Here is a 19,477-nt window from a genome sequence, read left to right as displayed (position 1 = left end):
TGGAAGTGCCTTGGTGCAGGGATGGCCACCGGTCCCTGGCTAGCGCAAAGGGCTCTCTAATTCTCACCTAAACCTGCCCAGCACGTCAGAGTCATTCTGCCAAACCCACTGTGCCACTGTACTAGCCAGTCTGCTTAGATAACCTGAAATTTTTAGAGGTTCATTAAGTCAGACAGCTCTAAGAATTTCTTTACAAGGCAGCCATCCCTAGCATGGAGCTATTATTTGTAACAGTTGCATGAGAAGAATACTTAAACAACAGAATGCTTTTCATATAAAGCAGAGAGCTGAAAGTGAATGTGGACAAAACCTGACAGCAAAAGCTTTGACATTAGATTTAGTCATCACACCGAAGTCATTCACACATCCATCAGATCTGTCTGCTGCTTTGATTTCCTCTCCGCACAGAGCAGTAAGTGGGGCAGGGGGCAGGAGCAGAAGTGTAATTGTGGTTTTTTTTTCCCAAACAACAGCTCTCACTCATATTTAACCACCAAAATGTACTGTCAGGTTTCGGAAAGCTGCCACATTAGGAATACAGGGGCTTTTGGCATCTTTTCTCAAATGCTGCAGAGGTTACATAAGAAATACATTTGGCATTTATGCATTTAAACATAATTCACAAATGACAGTTTGCATACATGGTTGGATGAAGCACTGAGGCACTCAAGCTTAGATTAGCTTGTGTTAACAGGAAGATAAGATGATCAACTTTTCCCTCAGCCAAGGCTGGCAACCTCACCCTCACTACCAGGCCAGAGTTAAAATATTTTTGAGCTTGAGTAGAGGTTTTTCACTACGACAGTGAAGAAAGAACTACCACAAGCTTCGGCACAGGCTAACTGAAAAGGAAAGCATATTATCAGCACTGCAACTTTCAATGGCTCCAAAATACAAAATGCAAGAAGACAATGCTGCTGACCCAACATAAGGAACACAAGAAATTCTCTGACCATTCCACAACTGCAGCCTCATTTTTAGGTCTCATCTTTTATGCCTCCATCTAATATTTACAACGTCTACTCTCCTGGTTTCTGCAACACATAAACATGTTTTTGAGCACAAATGTAAAAAACATTTTGAAAGCTGAAAGCACAGATACAAGCTAAAATAAACAGAATATTAAAACAACGTATCACAAGCAGCTGCTGCATTAGCATAATTAATTTTTTAATTTAAGTCAATGAAAGGCTTTACTGTGGAGTCCCAGCCGTTCTAGTGTGAGGTTACATGACACTGTAGGAACCAACAAACCTGACTTCTTTAAGCAGACTCAGCACAGTGCCATACAGAAAAGATTGATCTTGTTTTTTTTTAAAATCCCATGATTACAATTCCTACCTTCTTTTCTTAATCTTGGCATACACACAACAAACAGCAAGCACGTGTATTTGGGGGCTCAAATTCCCCAAAGCATGCAAGGAGAAAAAGTGAGTCTGTTTCCCAGCCAATAAGGAAGAGGCAAACTACAGGGAAGGCTGAAGGAGGGTTGAAGGCAGGTGTCTCCAGCAAAGCAGGGCCACACAAGAGCTCTGCAGTGTTGCCTGGCAGCAAGAAATTATCTGCCAGTGTGCTGTTTCCACGTGCCACAGCCAGAGCCCACACAGGCAGCAAGTATGGGAAAGTAGGCACGTCAGCTAAAGCTACAGGCTGGCTCCACTCGTTCCTAAGGAAAAAAAAAAAAAGCAGAGATCATAGAATCACCAGGTTGGAAGAGACTCACCGGATCATCGAGTCCAACCATAATGCTTCAAAGGATAGCCTTTGGCCAAGCTCTTACTATTAGTGCAACAGCAAGGTCTATGAACCACACTCAAACCAAAATGTCCATAGAGATAAAAGTACAGGAGATGCCAGAAATCTGTTACCAAAGACCAGACCACTGCCATATTAAATTAGCCATGCAAAATCAACTGCAGTTCCACTACAGAACACTGGGAAAAATCCAACGAAAACTCTTAAGAACAGGTTAGATAAATTCTGACCAAAATGGTTTAGATATAGTTAATCATGCCTTAAGATAAGGAAAACGGTCACACAGTAACCTTTCAACATGCTTTCACTGGTGATCCTGTGATTACCTACAGGAAGGAAGAGAACCACATACCACCTACCTATCCATACAGCATCCCTTGTTCTCCTTCAAGCTTCAAGATGACTCCCCTGCACTGGGGTTAAATTACACAGCAACGCAGACCCAGACAAAAAAAGACTCACCCTCAAGATGTGTGTCATCTACAACCATCTCATTCATGAACTGCCAGAGTGCCACACTACACTCCCCCCCATCTCCTTTTCCACCTCCGCGTGCCCTTTAAGGCTCCCAAATGCCTGTGTGCTGTATGTGGTGACAGCTGAGTTTTTTAATATGCACTTATTAAGATCCTGATTGAATCCCGCATTGCCTTGTGTACGTCTTGTCAGCCGGAACACGAACAAGGCACCCTATAATTCAATTAGAAGGACTTGCAGCAAGCTGATGATTAGTCTGTCAGGTTGTTAAGAAGACGACATTGAGGAATACAGAAAGAAGTTAAACAAAGGGAAAATTGCTAACAGCACCCCTTCCTGATTCACATAGCTACTCTCATACACAAACTTGAGCTGTGGAATCTGCAATGCCAAAACACTTGAACGACAACTCGCCACATCACTCCAGCAGTCCTCTCCCATTTCAGGCAACTTAAACAGAACCTCAAAAGTTGGAATTAGATTTTTTTCCTCATGCATCCTCCTCTGCTCACTCACAAGAAAAATACCACTAACTTATAAGACTATTGCAAACAAGGAAGTCTCATTACCTGCCAAAACCCTGTTGACAGAAGAATGAGTGGCCAAGCCAGGCTGTCCCCTTTCATGGAAAATCCCAGCATAAGGCAAGTACTCTGGCAGCAAGAAGCGTCTGCAAAACAAAGACAGTAAGGTTACATGGAGAAAGACATCCCAGTATTCTACAGCCCTGGACAGCAAGGGCAATTACTTTGAAGAAGTATTCTATTCTATAGTCTATTCCAGTAGACTAACATAGAGGGAAGGCTGGACTCCTGTTATTCACCAACCACTTCACTGCCTCAAACAAAAGATAAGTTAGAGATTATATCCTACTTCGATCAACGCAGCTGTGAAGACCAGCATTAAGCAGACCTCTTGCCTCCCACAATAGCTTTCTAATCTCAAACCAGTACGTGTGCTGAGCATCTCCAGTCGGATTCTTTTCTCCTCCTATTCTGCCTTCACACCATAGCCACAGGCTGCAGGTGAGAAGCAGTAAGACTATACTATCCTTCAAATGCCACAGGATGAGCTGATCATACTAATGTGCCATCTCAGTGGACCCAGAAATTGAAAACCAAGAATATAGCAGCCCTGTGCAAGAGAAGGAATGCATCTGAAAGCACTAGAGGGCTGTACTGTAACTGGTACCTCCAGGATTTCCACACTTTTTTTACTTACATGTACAAGCCTTACCTTGGGACAAAGCGCCCCAGCGATGGTGCAGACATGCGGGCATTGCGGGGAGCTCGGTGCCTGGATCGGTCTCCATTGTCCCTTCAGCAAAAGAAGAAGAATTATTGCCCATTAAAAATACTATGTAATCAAGTATTCTCCAAGAAAACAAAAAAACCCAACAATGTCACTTATTCATCCCGAGTATGCCTGAGGTTTAGTGGTACTTTTGCATTAGTCACATGCTTCTAATGTGAACAGGTTATCTAAAGAGGCTTGGAGCTGCCATCCTTGGAAATCTCGAGACAAGAGCTAGACAAAGCCATGGCTGAGCCAGTCTGATTCTGGCAGTAACAAACCTACAACAAGCAGGAGGCCACATCTGAGGACCTTCAGAACCTCCACCAAACAAAACTCCTGGAACTACATTCATAGGCCACAAGAGGTCCTGTAATTATACAGAATGAAACCTGTAAAGAAAATAATGAGACTCCATCACTGACACTGGAGTTCTGAAACAGACCTCCGCAGTGCTTTATTCTTCATTCAGAGTCTTTGAATCACAAGGAAACTAAGTATTCCATATGTAACACACTAGCAGCACATTCCTAACCCAAGCTGCGCATTTTTTTTTTTTGTTTGCTTTTTTAAAGTCAGTGAGAAAGAAACGTGGGCTGGGAAGAAAGTCCATTACGTGGCTGTTTCCCACACACTTGAGGAACCAGGAACACAACAGCAGAGGCTGTTCTGCAAAGCTCGTCAGCATTTCAAGCTATTTTACCAACCCCAAATCTAAATCCAAGCTCAAAGTTTCCATTTCGCCTCCCACTGCAGAGGCAGCATACACAGTTCACAGCCAAAGGTGCACCTTGCCCGGAGGCCTCTTTGTAACCAGCAGGGTTCCTGAAATCAGCACCATAAAAGCTATTGCTGTTCTTTTACCAGAGACCTCCAGCCTATCAAGATGTGGATCAATAACGGAAGGAAACCTGCTAGCTCAACTGGAGTGTTGACAGGTCAACTTTTCTTAGTAAAGAGAAAAGACTAAAGGGAAAAGGAAGTATCATGTTCTAGATCTTACCACACACAGTAAGAGCTAGTGAAAGCCAGACGAAAAATACTAGTTTTTGAAATGATGCTGATCAGCTTTTCTCGTAGGGCTGCACTAACATGTTTCTCAAGGTCTGCATATGCTTTGGACATTAACTAGAATTAGAAGATGCTTCTGAAAGGGACATATATGAGCAAGAGGAACAAAAGCAGTACCACACCCTGCAGAATGCTCCAGCTGAAAACAATCTGCAGCAGGTTTCAAAAGGAATGAGGAATTAACTCAGACAGCAAAAGAAAATAAAGGTTCCAAGTCTCCTACAGTCCAAACCAAGAGACCTAAAGCAACTAATTGTTCCAGTTATTTAAAATGCCACTAACCAAAGCGCTTACCACCCACAAAAACATTTTAGGACACACATTTTATAATCAATGAGAATTTCTGATGCAAGAAATCCATCCTGTGCTGTTCCTTTCACTGTGCATACATCCCTCTCCAATAGAAAAAGTCTAAAAGGGAAAGAAACACAGACTAGATTTTTCTTCAGTTTTCACCGTGACAGACAATGCCTCTACTGATTCAAGAGACAGCAATCTATTTTTAAATCTTTTTAAGGGGATATTAAAAACCACCATGTCCCAACTGCCCCTGCCCTATACCTTAAACAGCAGAGCTGAGAAGGAGAAACAGTGATGATTCTTGGAGAATGCTAGAATTCCTCTTTACTGTATGGGAAGTACAAAATACACTCCTCTGTGCTAAAGAGGAATATTACTAAACATTACTCTGAATCACTAATTTACAGAGTCATTTATATCTAAACTACCATGCTCAACTACATGGAAGAATGTTTTTAAGCGTCTTGTGCCGAAATGCTAGAACAGCTGATATTACCCCGGTGCCAGCTGAAGATTATTTCTGCACCTTCTAAAAAGGAAAATAAAAAACCCCTACAGATCAGTGAAAATGGGTGGCACTTTGTGTTATTTCTGTACCACATAGAGCCTGCTGACAGAGGGAGGACAGCAGATGTTAGCATGACTACAGTGCCAGCGTGAAGCAGGCAAGAAATGAGAAGTTTCCAAAGTTTTCTAAAGCACTGGTGAAGATCTAATGCTCTACTTTCTATTTAGTGTCTACTACCTACAGACTCATTAGGTAATGATTTCCAGTGGATATTTCATTAATGTAACCTGCAAAAGCAGATCCTTCAGAGCGTGTGTCTACATAGAAAAACCCCTCTTCTGTAAAGCAACTCAATAACCTTGCAAGCGAAAATGAAACAAGAATGTACCACAGCCAAATGTTGTAACACAGCTAAGATGATGTCTGGCAAGGCCCTTTGTTTTAAGTGCACAAACACATACGAATAGCACAGGAGAACTTTTGTAGTGAAACAAGATTAATGAACTAAGCAATGCATTGAGCAAGATGCTGAGGAAGTATCAGAAGTAATCAGTATGTAAGGTGGCAAGGGAGACTGTAATTATTATCAAACTAATTTGTCTCAGGAGGAAAGCTTCAAGAATCAACAAATGATCAAAACGACTTTAAGGATCTGGCTCAAATTTCAGGTTACTCATAATTTGTTCACATACCAGTGTAGGACAAATCAAAACAGCAACATGGAAAATAATGCTATTTTTCCCCTACTAACTCTTAACAATAACATAGAATGCAACAGGAAAAGAAAGCAATTCCCAAACACTCAGGAGACTTCTGGACCTTTAATAGAGTATAAGAAAGATGAAAATTTGTCCTAGACCAGGTAAGACAGTCAAATCTCCTTGATTTTTTCTGCCATTGTTTCACCTGCTTGTTGAGAGAAAAGTTGACCAATTTAACTATAACAGGGTGGCAAAGTCAGCTCTGACAACAGAGATGGAAATGCAAAACTCTGCATCCTAAATTTTGGGGAAAGGCATTCTTTATCATCTGGTAACTTGGCTACTGCATTAATCACTGAATGAATACAGAAGGTAGCCAAGACTGTCAGAAAGGAAAAAAGCTATGTTCTGCTTTTCTATCTTGGCAAGCTCTCTCTAATGTTTAGAGATTGTTGTATCAGGAAGTGAAATTAAACACACAGCATGGGATTTCTAATGCAATCTGTTGGTCTAACTGTTCCCATCGTAGTCAATATTAAAACTCCCACTAACTACACTGCCAACAGAATTAGGTCAACAATGACCATTTTGGAAAGCCATTTAATTGTCAGAGCTAGCACCAGTAATGACATGCAAGTTTTTAAGAATCAAGTTATATCAGACCAAGCCAATTGTTCCATATTTTCAACATTTTATCATGTTTCATGTGATTCAATTTAAAATGCTAAATCAATTTCTGTTGCGGAGGTTAGGCACTTGCATACAACAGAAATGCTAAATAATTGGTTAAGTAGCATCTACTAATATCCCTAAGGGATGGCACGGGATTCAGTTGCACCATCTTGATGTAACAGAAAAAAAGACAATAACATTTTCTCAGTACTTCAAACGTTAAGTAACTCTACTTGCTTGCTATAAATTTAAGAATGCAGGAGGTTACTTCAGAGGAGACGGCACAGAAAGCAAGAGTAGCACAAAGCACGAAGGGCAGGAGCAGCATAAAGATCATATCTGGAGTTCAGAGGAGGTTACCAGAAAATGTAAACTTATTTGGTTTTAGCATTTGCTCAAGTCTGACCCTAGGTCCTCTAAAAAGAGAACCTGGAGGATGTCATATTAAGCTGGCCACACTAGCGACAGAAGAGATCCTGAAGTCTAGCAATTTAATTCACAGGATTCTCTACCGATGTAGACAGAGACAGATGTTGTATCCCGAGAAGAGTGTACTCACAAGAGCTGTACAAGACAGTGTGTACTATGTTTTACAAAGGGTATAGAGGTAGGAAAAAAAGGTGGTGAGGGAAACATTACATTTGCTGGTGACTGTAAGAACATGTCAATCATTTTGCAGCACCATCCTCATGGATAAGGGACATAGTGTTGGGAACACTATGAAAAAAAGTTAACTACAGGCTTTACAACTGAAAGGAGCAGCTAATACGAGATGATGTTAAAATTCCATTTTGTCCTCTGTCCAATCCTGCAAGATACTGACCATCTCCTATAAATGAAGTTAAGTAAAATTGGGAGAATTTCTAGGAAACAAGACTCAAAACAGAGTTAAACACAAAATGAACAAAACTTTGGCATTCTGAATACTTCAGTGAGGTACAGGTATCCTAAATGACAAAAGGAAAAGCCACACCACAAATTGTTTGTAACTCTGCAGAGACACATAATAGCTGGAATAACACCTCCTGGATGAGCAGGACTGGTCTCTTCATCAAAAACTATAGGTTCTGTCCAGTATATGCTACTTTACACACAGTCCTTAAGTCTTAGAGAAGTTGTAAACTTAACCCAGGAAAAGGGGACAACCCTACTTAAGGCTCTGAGAACAAGGGTATCTCACCTAAAAACAGGATTAGGTTTGAGAGAAAAAGATTTAAGGCAATTGACTTATCTCTGAGCAGAGACACTTTTCCCACAAGCAGATGGAAATAAGTAAGTCAGGAGCACTGGTTCTATGAAAAAGGATACAAATGTATTGACATCCACAGACATTAGAACGATAAAAACTCTGAATTAAAAGAACATACATAACCTGGTAAAAATTAAAGGTACAAATATAAATTTATCTACTGATCTTGGAAGGCTATGGCCATTATGGAAGAAGTACTTAAGGCAGAACAGAAGGAGACAACAAGAAACAAGAAAATTTAAGCAAGAAGAAGCATCTGCTACGAAAAAAGTCTTTCCTGGCACTAAATGTATGAAGACTGTGGAGCAAACTCCTGAGTATAACACTAAAAGCCAAACAAAATTGAAAAATAAAAATATTAGAGAAACTGCAAAGAACAATGCTGCCCGGCTGGACAGATAGGATCCAGAATAACAGATTTCTAATATTGCTACTTAATACAGTAACTGCTAAAGTTGGGTAAGTCACTCAAGACATGGTGCCTTTCCATCTTCCTATGCTCTTTTAAAGGCTAAAATGCCAGTCTTTCACCAGCAGCTTTTTCAAAGGAACACCAGGGAAAACTTACATCTATTTATAAGCTAAAACTTGCTATAAAACAGTAGACTGCTGAGTTCCTAATGGCTCTCCTGACCAGAGGGAAACAAATCCCCAGCCTTGATTACCTCTCAGAGGGCTGTTCAGGGGAAAATGTATTTACAAGATTAAAAATGGCACTTCAGAAGATCAAGTGTTTCAGTGAAGCACCGCATAAGAGAGGATTTATCACCTGGTCAAGAGAAACAGAAGTGCTTGCCTGTTAAATACCGAGGATTAACTGCTTCAGAGAAAGACTGATTTGGAACTACAATGAAGCACTCACTCTCATCTAAGCCCAGTATCCAGCTATCTCTATTTTAATGACCTCACCGTTTCATGGGCTCACAAACTGATCATAGAATCATAGAACAACCAGGTTGGAAGAGACCCACAGGATCATCGAGTCCAACCATTCCTATCAAACATGAAACCATGCCCCTTAGCCACCGCGTCCACCCGTGCCTTAAACACCTCCAGGGAAGATAAATCAACCACCTCCCTGGGCAGCCTGCGCCAGTGCCCAATGACCCTTTCCGTGAAAATCTTTTTCCTAATGTCCAGCCTAAATCTCCCCTGAGCTTGAGGCCATTCCCTCTTGTCCTGTCCCCTGTCACTTGGGAGAAGAGACCAGCAACCTCCTCTCTACAACCTCCTTTCAGGTAGTTGTAGAGAGCAATGAGGTCTCCCCTCAGCCTCCTCTTCCCAAGGCTAAACAACCCCAGCTCTCTCAGCCTCTCCTCATAAGGCCTGTTCTCCAGCCCCTTCACCAGCTTCGTTGCTCTTCTCTGGACTCGCTCCAGAGCCTCAACATCCTTCTTGTGGTGAGGGGTCCAGAACTGAACACAGGATTCAAGGAGCAGTTTCACCAGTGCCAAGTACAGAGGGAGAATAACCTTCCTGGACACCTCTTAGAGTAAAACCGATACATTCCACAGCTACAGTGAGCCATTAGAAAACAAAAACATCAGAGGCCAGAGGAAGGCTGAGAATGCCTACTTCCCAGCCTAGACCTGGAACACGAGTATTAAGGAAACCACCGCATTCAGTGTTTCATACAAAAAAAAAGGGGGGGGAGGCATTCAACACTACAGCTACCTTTCCTTCAAGATCCATTAACTAGCCATTTTCAAACATTCATCTAAACAAGAGCATGACTAGAGATAACATTACTATGGCTAATTTGAATCACTCGCAAACTTCACAACCGGTACTCACTGAAAACAGTTTGTCACAGAAACATACAATCAGCTGCCCCATCAGGCTCCAATATTGGAATAAAATGTCAAAAGTAAGCACCAATGTCTTCTTTCTTTCTTTCTTGTATGTGTTTCTGTTGGGTTGGTTGGTTGTTTTTTTAATATTTCACGTTGTTATGCTACTACTCTTCCAATGGAAACAGAAATTATAAAGTAACTGCACAAGTACCACTAATGTGTTAGACCTACAGGCTTGAAGAATGCTAACCACTGCCTGCTCTGCATGGCCAGCAACAAACTATTAACTGCTTGCTTCCTAATCATTCTCCTTAACACCAGACATTACCTACTAGGTGACCTACTTTGACTCGAATTTCACAGACACTAAATAAAATCAAAAAAGAAAACATTGAACACAGTTCATAAGCAGCAGAAAAAACTCAGACATACCATCTTGACATCAAAACTGTTTTTACAAGCCCGAGCAAACAACAGTATGGGATATGACATGAGCTTTTCTAGCAACTGGTATCTTTCAAATGGCACTCACTCTTTCACTACCCATCTGTGAAGACACTTGCCTTGCTGGAATGTGACTTAATGGCAGAACAACATTATGCTGCAGAGGTTAGCAATATCCTGCCATACTGCTGCAAGGAAATCATCATTGCCTGTCACTGCATCCAGGCAGTATTATTAAGCATTAAGACCAAGATAAGAGGAATATAAAAGACTGTCACAAAAGATAAAGATAAAAAGAATAGGGAAAATGAAGCTGCAGGCTACTATGAGTAGATCACAAGCCAAGCTAAGACTATCACTAATCCTTGAAAAATGAAGTTCAAAGAGTAGATGCAATACCATTCCCATTCATCCAGAACTTGTTAGCATTCTTAGCCTGCAACCATGTTTAAGATGTTGAAAATAATTAACATAAATTGCTATTTCTCTGGAAGCAACATCCCAGTGCTAACTGCTTCAGAAACCTGTAACAGAGATGAATATAAAACAACAAACAAAAAAACCCCCAAAAGCTAACTAAGTAAAAACCAACAGAAAGTGACCACCGACTTCCACAAAAATCACGTCTGCCTTAAAAGTCAGTTTTGAGATGGTCCATCTTCATCAAAAACAACAACATAAATCCACGAGACCCAAGAACCAGAGGCAGAGGAACCGGCATCAAAATCACAGATAAAGGAGCTCTGGGAAGAAAAGGCAGGTAAATACAGCAAATAGCACTCCTGCGTTTAATATTTTGATCTGCACACAAATTGCTAACAAGGATATTATTTGTAGCTGCTCAAGTGAGACAGATAAATTGGCCCAACTAAGACTTCCAGAAAGAAATCTTTGCTTTTTCTGCAGCATACTGATGTGCCACAGTTCCTAAAAATCTATTCCCATTTGCATTTAAGTGACACAAAAAGCCCATACAGATACTCACATCTCCTACCATGCCTTTTGTTAACCTCAAATGTAAACATCAGGATAACAAGGAGTAAAATTTAAAAACACAGCCCAATTGCTTTTGGAAATGTTCAGATATGCTACCTTTCTACTACTACACCAAAAGGCTACTACTGATCAAATCTCTCTTACCTACCTTTGTTGTGCTCTATCAGAACTTAGTATTCAGCATCCCACCTACCCCGAGGCGTCAGCTTAAGTTATAGTCACTCTGCAGAGTAAGCCTCTTTCCTTGCCTCTGGGATTCCCTATGTCTCTATCTGCACAAGGACAAAACTTATCTCGCTGTTCTGGAGCTGTAGATCAAAAGCTCCATACTTATTTCAAGTCTTGCAAAAAAAACTTTAGCCATTCCAATCTCCCCTTTCTCCTGCCAAGAAAACCTGGCTCCTATTTGAAAGGGTTTCTTCTGCAGAAATTCAAGGTTGTCACAGGAAGGAAAAAAAACACTCTGAAATTCAGAAATGCATAACATACAGCTGGGAAGGAGAGTAGTAAAAACCAAGATTGGCTGTACAAACAGTACGAGTTCTACCCATGCACCCATGTAGTTGGTGTTCTAAAAGGAAATCAACAGAAGCACTGTGAATTGATTGCATTTCTGCAGATTAGTGCTCCTACTGCTCTGTGCATCTAGCAAACAATGATATAGAGTCAGACTGAAAAGATAGAGACTGTATTCAAACATGAGCATATGATTCCTTCACAAGGGTAAGGAGGAAATTATTTCAGTAAATGGTAACCTTCAACCTCTCCCTCCTCACTCAAATACTCCAAAATCTCTGTCATTTAGCAAACCACTTGCTTGTTCTCACCCTGACATACTACTCCCTCCCTGAAACCCACTTCCATTACTCCCCTCGAGAAGCAACACTGAGAACAGAGTCCAAAACCAAACCTACCACCCAAGTGCTCACTACTGAGTAACCACACTGCCGCAGCTGCTATTTCCCTTTCTCTCTCTCACTGCATTACATTAGTTCAGATCCAGCCGCTCCCAGCCAGCTGCTAACTAATATTTTCAGGTCCCACTGCAAAAGTCTAGGTTCTTAAAGAAGCTGACAAGAAAAGATATTTTAAATGAAGGCATTGCAGAAGAAGGGACATTGCCTGAGTATCTCACATGAACATCTACTCGGCCATGCACTTTTCTCCTTAGTACATAAATAAACAAAATAAACCAAAATACCAGCTTGACGTGGAGCACTGACATGACACAAATCAGACTTCCAAACCAAACACAACCTATAGAAAAGGCCAAAAAATCTACCATACTATTGTCTGAAATAAATGAAAATCATGTTCAAGAACTTACAGCTCTGACTGTTAGCTGGCAGGTTGTGTGGCAGGAACTTAGATACAGCAGTTCTTGCTGTAAAAGTGTCAATAAAGCAACCCAAAATGGCATAAAACAAGCATGGCTAATACTCATGTGCCTTATACACTTATGAAGAGATGCCTGCAAGACATGTATCTGAGAAACCGCAAGTCTTGGTCCAGAACATGCCTTAAATGACAGGATTTTAAGTTGACAACAAAGCTAAATAATGTTACCCTGAATCTTATACGTTTCCCATAAGTCATTCATCGTTTCTGCAAAGAAAGAGCCTGCTTCCACAAAACCGGAATGCTCATTACTATCTCGGTAAAACAATCCTACAGTGCTCATGTTCTCTGTCTGGGTGCTCAGTGGTGTCTCAAAAGAAATTAAAAAGATAAAACATCTGAATATGATTTTCAGGCCTGTGAGATAAAGCCCTTCTTGCTGTAGGGAGACAGTACAGACCAACACAGACACCCAGTCTGTGACAATGGCACAACTGAATGGATCCACCCCAGCACAGATCCTCCTGGGAAGAAGGAAAAAGGAGAGGACAGAAAAGCGAAAAGCTGCAAACATTAAGAGTGTCATCTCCAAGCCACTTTATATCTATATATTATACCAGGCAACCCACTCTCAAAAGCAGATAGAGGAGTCATCCACAGTCAAGCCTTTAGCCTTGTCTTGAAAGTCTTTACAGAACTAGGGAAGGATTTGAGCAAGGCTTTCAAACAGCAAGCTGGTGCACTCTACTATATATCTGCTTTTCAGTCTGACAGATAAAAATCAGCCTATATTTGTGTATTTGTTACCATGCCATGAAGACAGAAAGGAACAATAGATGGTCAGAATTCATCTGCAGAAACACCTTCACATTCTGATTACGGTGACTGATTTAGAATTGCAGACAAAAAAAAAATCAGCTTTGTGCTATCCAAGGAATCCTAGGAATATCACCCAGTCTCCAGCATCAGAACTGTCCTACACCAAAGGAAATCTCTAGCAGAGACTCAAACTCATTGAAATCAGATGAAAAGAGAGTTTAGCCCTAGAAATCTACATTTACTATGTGATCCAAACATCAGGTATTGAAAAAAAGACCTTGAAATTAGAGAGTTCAATATCTACGTCTTGTCTATAACAAAAACTATTCTTACCAGTTATGCTGGAAGACTGAAATGACATCACTCTCCATTCAGAGATTCTTATCCCAGAATCCTTTTCATTTTAACTTAGTATTCTGCTAAAGCTAACCTTAAAACCCACTCATATCAATTTATCTGTTAATAACCGAATATTAAAATCTGTATAAGTACATTAAAAAACTATACCAAATGCTTTCACACAGATATGACTAAGTTTACAGTTGTCAGTTGTATTCAATAGGCAGCAAGATAACAACAGTGACAGGTTAAACACAAGCAGCACATGCAGAAAGGTAATGTCTTATTAAACCAAATAATACAGGTATAGCATGTGTTTCCCTCCTCCTCTCCTGTCCATAAAAACTAGTGTAATAGCAGGATATTAGTAATACCTATAAAAAAACACTACTTCACATTCTTAGGCCAACTATTGTGATCACAGACTAAACACGTTTATAAATTAATGCAAATGAGACTCAGGAGAAATAGCATGAGGAGAGACTTTAGTTCAAATTTAGAGGCCATATGCTTACACACACTGCAGAAATCAAGTTTTTCATGCCCCTTACTAGATCATTAGGTAAGCAAAGCTGAAAAGACGTAATAATGAAACTCTGAGGAGGAAAAAAAACCCCAAAACTCAGAACCCTATAAAAGATGAAAGCTGAGAAAGGCTTGTCTCCCAGGTACCCTGCACAAGCACAGGGCTCACTCCTTGCCCAGAGCTCTATATGTAGTTAAACCAACTGGTGTTTAATGCCCCTTACACCTTTCTCCTGATCTCTAAGGAAATGAAAGAAGAGAATATTTACAAATTACATTAACCAGTTTAGAAACATAAAACATCAAGGCAATTTGCTATAGCTTTTACATTAATAAATAAATAAATAATCGCTGGATTCCAGAAGAAAAGCATTGAGCACATTAGCAACTCCCTGTCCTACACCAAATCTGGAGAAGCAGCAAAGTCAGAGCATTTAGATCCGGGAAAGAAAGAAACACAAGACTTTGCCCAGATGAGCAAGTAAAGGAGTGGTACAGGAACCAAAAGAAGAAGCAAGAACTCTGTAGAAGAGATTTCATTGTGAAGTGTCAGCAGAAGAAATCAAATGAGGCACAAGACAATTTCCAGGTCTAAAGGCCCCCGCACAGCAGCTCCTCTAATCAGGCAGAACAAATAATGAAGCAGAGAAGGAAAAAAAACAGCGTGTCTGGAATGCACAGACCAGAGTTCAACATGAAATATTCAGCCAACAAATTCAGTCACTGCACAGTACGGAATAAATACTTTGTTCTGCTCACTATGAAATGCAAGACAACCTTAGCACAGCTGATTGAACAGCTTCCCTGACTGGGTGCTCTTACTGTGTGAACATTATCTGCGGGGGAACACACTTCTCTGCAGGCATTTGCCTCGCTCTGCAAATGAAGAACTTGCCATCTTTTCTTCTCCCAGCAGAACAAGCCACTTCAGACAAATGAAATGGGATAATGGAAATATTAAGGTCTATGCTCGCAACCCGCCTCACAAAATGGGCCCAGCAGCCACCATATTTCTGCTCTTCCAGACCACAAAGCTGCCTGGGAGAAGCTACTAGGCAGTCAATCTTCTGCATTACCTCCCCTCATTTATGTCATGTACCAACAAGGCCACAATGACAGGGAAGGCATTCACTCGCCCTGTACTTCTGAATATTTAAGTGTTGGAGCATGAAATGACAGTTCCATAGAACAACATTCTATGGGAAAAAAAAAAGTCTACTACCACTTACAAAGTCAGAAAGGTATTAATTACCTGCTTTTCTGGGAATAGCTAGTGTTATCAGTGTCGTTTGTAAAGGGACTTCACCTTGACACAAAGGACATGGAGCTTTAACAATATGCCATCTCAAGTACGAGCCACTGCAGCAAGTGAACATCAAAGTTATGATAGTAGCAAAGTTGACAGCATCCTCTGCTGGCAGCAGCAATACAAAAGCCCAAATTTTTGAATTCACATCTCCCATTAAACACCCCTGTTACTACACTACCACCATACACTACACACTACTTCTATGACTGTCCTCAGAATCACACTGTATTTTAATCACAATATTTAAGGTACCCAGGGAAAATCATGTATTTAAAAGGAAATGGCTGCAAAGAGACTAGAAAGGTCATATTCTCTTTTCTGCTAAGACGGATTTTAACCTAAATTCCTGACGTTTTGGTCTCTATGCCACCTAAACAATCTGTTACTATACTTCCATTTTATTGGAAAGGGGTTGCAATACACTTCTTTGCTGGGATTACTGGGTATAACTGAAAGTCCAAAAGTTTTTGCTGGAGAGCTGACTTAAAAAGTTTGTCAGGAGAACCACTCAGGGGAAAATAGTGGCTTATAGGAGTGCTCTTCTAAGGTTAGGATATGGAGTCACTTCTCACTTTGACATGAGGCCATTTGCTCCCCTTAAAGAAAACTAAGCCTTAATTTAGCACAGACTCACAATCACCAAATCTTCCAAATGAACCAGTCCTAGGAACTTCAGTTATTTTGACAAAGTTGCACAGATAGAGCAAGTAGAAGTAATGGAACACAACTGGCTGCCTCTTGTAGCCTTAGACCAAAGAACCAAGTCCTGCAAAGCTTCTTAGTCGTTCCTGTTCTATCTCAAGACTTAATGGCTCTAATAAACTTTTCACTCCTCATCTGTTCCATGGGAGAAGAAGATTCTCCTTTTCTCTATTTAACCAGACTTTTAAATCTGGTTAGATAGCCTTATGTGTTGAAGGTAGCCTAAATTATTCTTAATTTTCATAAGAGAAATGACAAGACCCATTTGTAGCAATCACTGCTCTAGTTGTTGATTGCATAACTTAACCTGTTACTACTGGAAGCCTGAGGCAAACAGTAGGAAGCCACAAACTAGCTTTGTACTGACAACAGCCTCAAGCAAGAGGGCAAGGCAGCATGCACACTTACTCAAAATCTTCAAATTCCAGATCGTTTCCCTCTACAGATGGACTTGAGTTCTCTGAAGTGGAAGAAGAGGAGGAGGAAGAGCGGAGACGGTTTTGTTGATATCTCATAGAGCGCTGTCGAATACTGTCCCTCCGGGAAAGATACTGGATCATCCTCTGAGCATAATACGCAGCAGGAGACAATCTGAGCAAGACACAAATATACAGACGCTCATTACACAAGTACAGAATATCAGCTGGTCCTATTTTTCCTTTTGAGCTCCAAGTGCCAGGACAGTAGCAGCATGTCACAAAACTAGCTGCTTGCATTTTATTTGTATATTTTATTTGTTTATTTTTATATTGCACGACACAGTACCTGTGGACAAAAAGCTCATCCAGAGCAAGGAGAAGTTCGTTTCTCGGGACACTCTGGAGTCCATTGTTCCATTTATTACCAGTTCACACACCTAACTCCAGCTAGCATCCCTGATAAGAATCAAGCCCACTCCCTCGTGAACTCTGCTTGCAATGCCAACAAGCAGCAGTGTTCAAATAAACACTGAAGGAAGGTGCTGTTGTTTGAGGGTACTTATGAAGCACCATAAAGAATCAAACAGGAGGAAAAAAGGTTAAACAGCTTTGCTAAACTACTTTGTAATCCAAATGGTAGGGATTTCATGTAGTAGCAATTTCATCAGATCCAGTAAGCGCATGTTAAGTGCAGCCTTAAAAGCACTGCATCCCACTGAAAGGAAAACCTTCCTCTACAATTAACTCTTAATTCTCTTTCAAATATTACTTTGCCCTAGTCTGTGTAAGCTGTCACACACCAGTACTACCCCCTTCCTTGACACTAGACAGGTATAAACACACTCTTTCTCCTACCCTGTGTATACCCATAACTCCTAGCACATGCTTTCTGTGATGCAGTACTCAAAGTCCAGATATCTCAGATACTTCAATAATCACTTCTTTAGCCTTATCTGTATTGGACTCGAACTCTAATTTAGGGGAAGGACAAGACAATACACACACACACTCCCCCTGTAATTGGACATTAAGATGTCTACTCCTTCAACATTTAGCCTGCCTCCCATTCCATGTGTTTGATTTTGTTCTTCATTCAATTCAAGTTACCAGACTGGTACAATGCAGGTTCATAAAAATATAACCTCATTTCCTCCAAAGGCACTACAGGGAAGGTACTTCTAACAGAGACAGCAGCCTGAATTTTTGGTATACAAATAAAAGCGTGAAGAGCTTTAAACAAAGAAATCTAAAAGAAAACCTCAAAGGAACAGTGAATTCCAGGGGACAGTCTAGAGATGAAAATATACTTATTTGCAGTCACAAAGAATGGTGGCTTGTCTGCCTTAAAGGCAAGCTACCCATCTTCAGAACAGAGTTTCAAGCTAAATTTGTTTTACAGCGAACCTCGGTGTCAGCCATGAAGACATTTAAGGATACCTTTAACTTTATAGCGACCAATACCACACAGTTCCACTGTGCTACACTACAACCAGTGACATGCAAGTCCATAATCAACTCTGATAAGATACGCTTTAGAAGACTTTTTACTTTAGTTTCCCTTCCAGAGCTGTGCTGATTTTATGAGAATGTATCAGGAATAAGATTTTGCTTATATATGGATAACTTTCATATCCACAATAGCACAAGCAGCAAACAATCAGACCATGTTTGATAGAGTGTCCTCCAACTGTCCATAAAGCCATATTGCAATGGAAAACTGCATTTAACATTATTTCTCGTGACTGCTTCCTACAGCAACATGAAAAAACATACTAATTCTCTAAGGGATAGAATGTATTCATGTTGTTTTGGCTGCAGACACCCTTCAAGGGCATTCAGTCTCCCATTCCACCATACATTCAGAGCATATAAGTAAAAGAGAAGTTAGCAAGAAAGAAGGAATTAAGAGTCACATAGACACAAAGAGAGAAAGCCCTCTCCAAAGTAAGCCCCTTTTACCCTTCTAAGGCTGCCATCTCAGTAAAGAGGCAAGATGAGCAGACAGACTACAGGTCAGGGGTCTAAAAACTTAGTCCATACACACAGTTTGTTTAGGATTCCTCCTGGATCTGTTATGCACTTTTTGATGAGTTACAGCTGTTCATGCTTATAACATAGAAGGCTTCACTACACAAACAGCACTTTCGGCTACTCCCATGAAGACTTAATAGGCCAACTATAAAAATGCAAGGCATTACAGCAGTGCACTCAATAAATGAGGACCTGTTCTCTTCTTTGGCCTTTTCAATAAGCCAAAAGCTCTGTACAAGCCTTACAATAGTCTACAGAATAACGTGAGCCTATAGAGAAAAAAAGGAATATTGAAAGTATGAACTGGAAAGTAAGAACACTGGTCTCAGTAGCCCAGCAGTGTAATCACAAACCATTTTTCTTTGCTAATATCACACCAAGGGAGTGTTTTACAGAAGGAAATGATGAATGAGTTTTGCACATGTTTAGTCTTCTCAAATTATGCAGCACATCACAAGCGAAGAAAAACACAATGATGTTTGTTAGAAGAACAAGAAAGAAAAGGCAACAAAGAGTGGCCATAACGGAAGACAAGATATCGTGTGCTGTCAGGAAGCTGAATCTGGCATGTAGACTGCACAGACTGTGAAAAAGATTTTCAAAGAGAAGAGCAGCATAAGTCTGATACAGAGAGAAAGGTGTATGGGATAAAATACAGAAGGGCAGAAACAAACATATTCAAAGCAATAGGCTAAAGCATTAATCTTTGCAGATGAGTGCATGCAGGGCAAAAAAT

The 19,477-nt window shown here is 40.6% G+C and overlaps 1 protein-coding gene across 3 annotated transcripts in view; it reads right to left on the bottom strand.

The window, feature by feature from the left end:
• The window catches only part of AMBRA1 (autophagy and beclin 1 regulator 1), a 139,306-nt gene that overhangs the window by 76,892 nt on the left and 42,937 nt on the right, over positions 1 to 19,477 (bottom strand). For 2 of the 3 annotated variants that reach the window (XM_069858031.1, XM_069858033.1), the window contains 3 exons: positions 16,700 to 16,882; positions 3,469 to 3,552; positions 2,802 to 2,902 (listed from right to left, as the gene is read on the bottom strand). In XM_069858031.1, coding sequence (XP_069714132.1) covers positions 2,802 to 2,902; positions 3,469 to 3,552; positions 16,700 to 16,882 — 368 coding nt within the window. The remainder of the gene's footprint in view (positions 1 to 2,801; positions 2,903 to 3,468; positions 3,553 to 16,699; positions 16,883 to 19,477) is intronic. The other variant, XM_069858032.1, reaches the window with a different exon arrangement.

Source organism: Phaenicophaeus curvirostris, chromosome 5 (genome assembly GCF_032191515.1).
Source record: "Phaenicophaeus curvirostris isolate KB17595 chromosome 5, BPBGC_Pcur_1.0, whole genome shotgun sequence".
Lineage (NCBI taxonomy): Eukaryota > Metazoa > Chordata > Aves > Cuculiformes > Cuculidae > Phaenicophaeus > Phaenicophaeus curvirostris.
Note: the sequence above shows the minus strand (reverse complement) of the source record. Positions and strands in the feature narration are given on the sequence as shown.